At 45.3% G+C, this 7,479-nt stretch overlaps 1 protein-coding gene across 1 annotated transcript in view; it reads left to right on the plus strand.

The window, feature by feature from the left end:
- Window positions 1–7,479, plus strand: part of LOC122565066 (cartilage oligomeric matrix protein) — a 34,275-nt gene that overhangs the window by 12,509 nt on the left and 14,287 nt on the right. Inside the window, exons 9-13 of the mRNA XM_043720696.1 lie at window positions 1,094–1,253; window positions 3,728–3,846; window positions 4,199–4,251; window positions 5,574–5,767; window positions 6,071–6,249. Coding sequence (XP_043576631.1) covers window positions 1,094–1,253; window positions 3,728–3,846; window positions 4,199–4,251; window positions 5,574–5,767; window positions 6,071–6,249 — 705 coding nt within the window. The remainder of the gene's footprint in view (window positions 1–1,093; window positions 1,254–3,727; window positions 3,847–4,198; window positions 4,252–5,573; window positions 5,768–6,070; window positions 6,250–7,479) is intronic.

Genomic DNA, 7,479 nt, shown 5'->3' on the forward strand with positions numbered 1-7,479 from the left:
CTCCTGTCAATCCGTCTAACTATTGAGTCCCCTACCACTAGCGCTTTTCTATTTTCCTCCCTTCCCTTCTGAGCCACAGTGCCAGGCTCAGTGCCAGAGACCTGACAACCATGGCTTTCCCCTGGTAGGCCGTCCCCACCAGCAGTATCCAAAACGGTATACTTATTGCTGAGGGGAACGGCCACAGGGGATTCCTGCTCTATCTGTCAGTTCCCTTTCCTCCCCCTGACTGTAACCCAGCTGTCCTTATCCTGTGTCTGAGGAGCGACCACCTCCCTGTACATCCTCTCAATTTCTCCCTCAGCTTCCTCGATGATCCACAGTTCATCCAGCTCCAGCTCTAGTTCCCTAACTCAGTTTTCAAGGAGCTGGAGTTGGGTGCACTTCCCTCAGATGTAGTTGGCAGAGACGTGTCGTGTCTCTCACCTGCCACATTCTGCAGGAAGAACATGCAACTGCCCTATCAGCCATACCCCATAACCGCATCATTGTTGGTGGGACTTTGCTGAGTGTAATCTGACTGATGAACCTCCTGTTTTACGACAGTGTCGACCTTAAAAGGACTTTTTTGGCTATGAAACATTTTGAGATGATCCGAGGATGTGAATGACGCTATAGAAATTCAATTCAGTTTTGCTTGTTTTCTTGGAATTGTAGAAATTGAAGGGACTGAAGAAGGCTTTTGGCCAATTTTGTCTGTGCTGGTTTTCTTTAAAAAAAACTAAAGAAACAGTTGTGAAAGCTGGAGTCAATATTATAACTTAAAAATGTGGGTGTTTCTGGATGGGTCCAGCATTTATTGCCCTTGTGAGGGTGGGGGTGAGTTCCTTCTTAACCTGCTGCAGTCCATGTGCTGTACGTGGACCCACAATGCCCTTAGGGAGGGAATTCCAGGATTTTGACCCAGCAACAGTGAAGGAACGGTGGTATACTTCCAAGTCAGGATGGTGAGTGGCATTGAGGGGAACTTGCAGATCATGGTGTTCCCATGTATCTACTGCCCTTGTCATTCTAGATTGAAGTGTTTGTGGATTTGGAAGGTGCTGTCAAATGACAGTCAGTGACACTAACCGCTCTTATGTAATTTTCACAGGACAACTGCATTTTGGTCCCCAATGTTGACCAAAGAAACACAGATCAGGATATGTTTGGAGATATGTGTGATAATTGTAGACTCATCATTAATAATAATCAGCAGGACATTGATAATGACGGAAAAGGAGATGCATGTGATCAGGACATGGATGGAGATGGTAAGTGGGAAGAATAGAAGGTGAAGTTTCCTGGAAATAATGAAGCCTTTGCAGTCAGTTATCTGAATTTACTCCTGAATTTAATCTAGGAAATGGGTCAGGTGATCACTCACTGATCACAAAGCAAGAGGAATTATGCTAAAAGCTATGGGACATTATTAAACTTTGTGGCAGTATAATTAGGACACATGTTAATCTCAGTGCCCTGAATCTCGGGGCAGTGTATTTTGGTAGAGGAGAATGCAATAAGCCAAACTGAGAACATAAAGAATATATTTTCTCAACAATAGATGGAGGGGGCCAGCTGGAGAGGGACTCTTGACAAGGTGGTGGCCTGGCCTGATATCATAGCCAGGGACCTTGGTTGCAGGAGGCCCAGAGCGGGAGACCCCTGGTTGCAGGAGGCCCAGAGCGGGGGACCCCTGATTGCAGGAGGCCCAGAGCAGGGACCCCTGGTTGCAGGAGGCCCAGAGCGGGAGACCCCTGGTTGCAGGAGGCCCAGAGCGCAGGAGGCCCAGAGCAGGGACCCCTGGTTGCAGGAGGCCCAGAGCAGGGACCCCTGGTTGCAGGAGGTCCTGAGTGGGGGACCCCTGATTACTAGCAAGGCAGTGGTAGCAGTGTAGTTGGGGAGTCCTGGCTGCAGGGTGAGTGTGGCATCAGCAACAGCAGCAGCAAGGTAGGCCCGGGGCGAGGAAATGGTGCCTAAAGAGTGATAGCTCCTATGTTGGTGTGGTGATGGAGATGCAGGTGTTGTTGGTGAATCTGGTGAGGGATGATGGCTCATGGTGAAGGCAGCAGAAGGAAGATAGACTCTCTTTCAGCTATATCTTTTTACTCTTTTTATTCTTAAACAATTCAAAATGCACTGAATTGTGGCTTGTTGAAGCTTTTCGCTGTATTTTACTGTATTAGAACATAGAACAGTACAGCCCTTCAGCCCTCAATGTTGTGCCGACCTTTTATCTTACTCTAAGATCAAACTTACCTACATACCCTGCATTTTACTATTATCCATGTACCTATCCAAGAGTCGCGTAAATGCTCGTAATTATCAGATTCTACCATCACCACTGACAGTGCATTCCACACACCCACCACTCTCTGTGTAAAGAACCTCCCTCTGACATCTCCAGTGGACAGAGAGGACGCAAAGATCATTGCCAAAGGTGCAGAAATCACTTCCCTCACTTCCTAAAGTAACCTTGGGTATATCCCCTCTGACCCAGGGGACTTTTATATCCTCATGTGTTTCAAAATTTCCAGCACATTCTCCTCACAAATAACAAGGTCCCTCTCAGTAGTGAATACTGAAGCAAAGTATTCATTAAGGACCTTACCTACTTCTTCTGACTCCAGACACAAGTTCCCTCCATTGTCCCTGATTGGCCTACCCTCGCTCTGACCATCCTCTTGTTCCTCATATAAGTGTGGAATGCTGTATTCACCATAAAATGCAAATGTCTATAAATCATTCAATTCAGATTACATTTTTGAATGACAGCCTGATTCTGAACAAGGAGATAGCAGCCAGCTTCACATTTAGCAAACAATTGCCAAGATCAAAACACGTTCCTCCTCCTATTTGCAAAGGATTATCCTGAAGACTGTCCTCAGTGGAATGCTCCATGGTAGTGAATGCTGGAGAAATTCTGAGATAAAAGCCACTGTTTAAGTGATTTCATGGTCCATTGTGTTTGCCTTGAATTCACTATGATCACAGGTGACCTTGCCCCATCACTGCGTTTTTCCTGCCCACTCTCCAAGTCCCTTGATTCCTGGAGAAATCAAACATTGGTGTGTCACCAACTGAGCAGCTAGAACCTTCTGGGGTGGAGAACTCAAGATATTCACAACTATTTGGGTGAAGCCATTGTTCCTCATTTAATTCCTTAATGATCAACCCCTTATTCTGAAATGTTCTCACTTCCCCACATATACCTTTCAGACGGCACGGTGGCTCAGTGGTTAGCACTGCTGCTTCGCAGCGCCAGGGTCCCAGGTTCGATTCCAGCCCCGGGTGACTGTCTGCGTGGAGTTTGCACATTCTCCCCGTGTCTGTGTAGGTTTCCTCCCCCAGTCCAAAGATGTGCAGGTCAGGTGAATTGGCCATGCCCATAGTGATAGGTGCATTAGTAGGGAGTAGAACGGGTCTGGGTGGCTTACTCTTCGGAAGGTCGGTGTGGACTTGTTGGGCCAAAAGGCATGTTTCCGCACTAATCTAATCTAATCTATCTACGCAGTGATGCCCTTTCAGAATCTTAAATGGTTCAATGAGATCATTACTCATTCTTCCAGATAGAATTGACCAAATTTATTCAGTCTCTCATTGTAGTGGAAACCTCACATACCAAGGACCAATTGAGAACTTAGTGAGGCATGAGATTGGAGAGAGAGAGCAGGATCTGTGAACAAGCAGAGATTGTGATGGTTAATTATTATTTCTAATTTGATCTACATAATCTTTCTTATTGTAGGAATAAGGAACAGTTTAGATAACTGTGAGCGAGTTCCAAACCAGGATCAGCTGGACCGTGACAGTGATGGGGTTGGAGATGCCTGTGACAGCTGCCCCAACATCAGAAATCCGGATCAGGTTAACATTGAATATCCATCAGGCACTGGGCCCCTTCTCCCTCTGCCAGAGACCCTTGACAATTCTCCCTGGGAACCCGTTTCTTCTACTCAGAAGCTCTCGTCACCTTTCAAAAGCTCAGCACAATGCCTCATTCATGATGCATGGAAATTTTAGACTTTACCATTTTCTGGTTATTGTAAAGGAGAAAGGGATGCTTCTTGGTCTCTCTGTGCAAGGTTGGGTGGAGCGGCATCCTCTATTACTCTGCGAGATTCCCTTGTCTCTCTGGGGGTGGGGGGCTATGCCCACACTGAGCTAGGATGAGTTGCACTGAATGATCATAATTTGATGTTGATTTTGACTTTTCCAGTTGGATGATGACAATGACCTTGTAGGTGATTCCTGTGATACCAACACAGACAGGTGAGCACTGCAGTCTTCTTATTATCACTCAGTAGGAAGTTATAGTCAACAAGTAAGGTAGGATCAATTGGAATGAAGCACAATGGTTCTGAGAGGGATTATCCACACTATACGACAAAAATCCTGAAAATGGACTCTCAGTCAAATCAGCAGATGAAGATTCAAGAAAGTAAGCGAGAAGGAGAGAGAGAGTGTGGTGTGTGTGAAGGTGTATGTGGGGGGGGGGGGGGGGGGTTAATGCATGTATGGATCTGTGTATGAACTTGCAGGGGGTGGTGTTCCCATCTGCTGCCATTATCCTTCTAGATGGAAGTGGTTTGGAAGGTGCTGTCTGAGGATCTTTGGTGAGTTTCTGCAGTTCAGCTTGTAGATGGTATACACTGTTGCTACTGTGCATCGGTGGTGGAGGTAGTGGATGTGGTTCCAATCAAGCGGCTGCTTTGCCCTGGATGGTGTCAAGCTTCTAGAGTGTTGTTGGAGATACACCCATCCAGACAAGTGGGGAGTATTCCATCACACTCCTAACTTGTGCCTTGTGGTCGGTGGACAGGCTTTGGGGAGTCAGAAGTTGAGTAATTGAATAATAGAACTCCTATCTTCTGACTTGCTTTTGTAGCCACTGTATTTATATGGCTAGTCCAGTTCAGTTTCCAGTCAACGGTAACCTCAATGAAATTGATAGTGGGGGAATCCAGTAGTGGTAACATTATTGAATGTTAAGGGGTGGTTGTTAGATTCTCTCTTAGTGGTGATGATCATAGTCTGGCATTTGTGTGGCATGAATGTTACTTGCCACTAGTCAGCCCAAACCTGGATATTGTCCAGATCTTACTGCATTTGGGCATGGACTGCTTCAGTAACTGAGTAGTCGTGAATGGTACTGAATATTGTGCAATCACCAGCGAACATCCCCACTTCTGACCCTATGATGGAGGGAAGTGTCATTGATGAAGCAACTGAAGATGATTGATCCTAGGACACTAGCCTGAGGATCTCCTGCAGACATGTCCTGGAGCTGAGATGACTTCTCTCCAAACAACATGCCCATCTTACTGTGTCAAGTATACCCATTGGACAGTTTTACCTTTGATTGCCATTGACTACTGGGGTCCTTGATGTTACACTCGATTAAATGCAGCCTTGATGTCAAGGGAAATCACTCTCACTTCACCTCTGGAATTCAGTTCCTTGTCCACGTTTGGACCTTGATCATAACAAGAAAGTGAATTTGTGGGTAAGTGTGAGTGAGGGATGTTATATAAGTGTGTCTGCTCATTATGTTCTATCCACTGTTGACAGTGATGTTGTCTCTCTATCCTCAGCGATGGTGATGGGCACCAGGACAGCAGAGATAATTGCCCGACCGTCATTAATAGTGCCCAGCTAGACACAGACAGGGATGGAGTGGGTGATGAATGTGATGACGATGATGATAATGATGGAATTCCTGATCTTGTCTCCCCTGGACCAGACAATTGCCGACTTGTAGCTAATCCAACACAGGAAGATTACGATGGTGAGTGACAACTGTTTGCGTCTTTCTCAGTCTTTGTCTCAGGAAGTGGGACAGAGGGGGATTACTTTAAGATTGATACAGGGAAATGGGGAGAGTGGACGTGGGACTGGTTTGGGATTGATACTGGGCTGAGAGAGAAGTGTGGGGCAGAGGGATTAGTTTGGAATTGATTCAAGGCTGTGGGGGGAGAATGTGGGGAATGGGATTAGTTCAGGATTGCTTGGATATAGTAGATCAAACCAGCTGAACTGTACTAAGTTAATCAGAGGTTACTGAGTTAAACTTGTTTGAAATATGTGACAGGTGATGGGCTGGGAGATGCGTGTGAAGGAGATTTTGATGATGATAAAGTCATTGATGTTATCGACGTTTGTCCCGAAAATGCTGAGATTGCACTCACTGATTTTCGAGCCTATCAGACGGTGATCCTGGATCCTGAGGGAGATGCACAGATTGACCCAAACTGGGTCGTCTTAAACCAGGTACCTCACCTGAACAGTATAGGGCGCACACGGTGTACCTCAAATGAGGCTATGGTACCCACTGTAAACAATATAAGATCCTCTAGACTTTATTTTGAGACAACATTCTGCACACAAGTCAGATAAATACTTCCATTACAATTATTTTCCTCAGCTCTGAAATACCTAGAGTTAAACTAATCATTAGTTTCAGTTGATCTGTAATTTTAACTGAGACACATGGGTGTGTCCTATTCATGCAGGTTTCATTGAGATTTAGGATCCTCTTCATTAGTTGAAAACTTATTTCTGATTGAATTTTCACTGCTGTAGTTATTTTGTGCTGACACTGATGTTTCACGATAATGCTTGATAGAATGTAGAATTTTACAGTTCAGCAGACGCCATTCGGCCCATTGTGTCTGTACCGGCCCCTGAAAGAGTACACAGCTAATCCCATTCTCCAGCACTCTCAATCGCTGTCTAACTTAATCCCTTTCAAATAAAGATGTAACTCTGTTTTGAACCCTCCAGTGGAATCCCCCTCCAACCCTCTCCCAGGCAGTGCATTCCAAATCCTAACAACTCTCTGAGTAAAGATGTTTCTCCTCATCTCACTCCTAGCTTTCTTGCTGACAATCTTGAAGTTGTGAGCCCTAATTACTGATATACCAACTAGTGGAAACAGAATATCCTTCTTTACCCTGTTAAAATTGTTCATCATTTTGAACACCTCAATAAGGTCACCTCTTCATCTTCTCTACTCCAAGGAGAATAAACTCAATCTCTCTAAAACATTTTCCAAATCTAAAATCCTTCATTCCTGGTATTATTCTAGCAAATCTCCTTTGCACTCTCTCCAGGACTGTAACATCCTTCTTTAAATAAGGTGCCCAGAGTTGAACACATTACTCCAGACGTGGATCTGACCAATAGTTTGTAGAGGTGTAGCCTCACTACCTTGCTTTTATACTCTATGCTGATTCTTGAAGGGCTTTTACCCGAAACGTTGATTCTCCTGCTCCTCGAATGCTGCCTGACCTGCTGTGCTTTTCCAGCACCCCGCTCTCGACTCTAATCTCCAGCATTTAGAGTCATAGAGATGTACAGCATGGAAACAAACCCTTCGGTCCAACCCGTCCATGCTGACCAGATATCCCAACCTAATCTAGTCCCACCTGCCAGCACCTGGCCCATATCCCTCCAAACCCTTCCTATTCATATACCCATCCAAATGCCTCTTAAATGTTG

The sequence above is a fragment of the Chiloscyllium plagiosum genome, chromosome 31, assembly GCF_004010195.1.
Source record: "Chiloscyllium plagiosum isolate BGI_BamShark_2017 chromosome 31, ASM401019v2, whole genome shotgun sequence".
In the NCBI taxonomy this organism is placed as follows: domain Eukaryota; kingdom Metazoa; phylum Chordata; class Chondrichthyes; order Orectolobiformes; family Hemiscylliidae; genus Chiloscyllium; species Chiloscyllium plagiosum.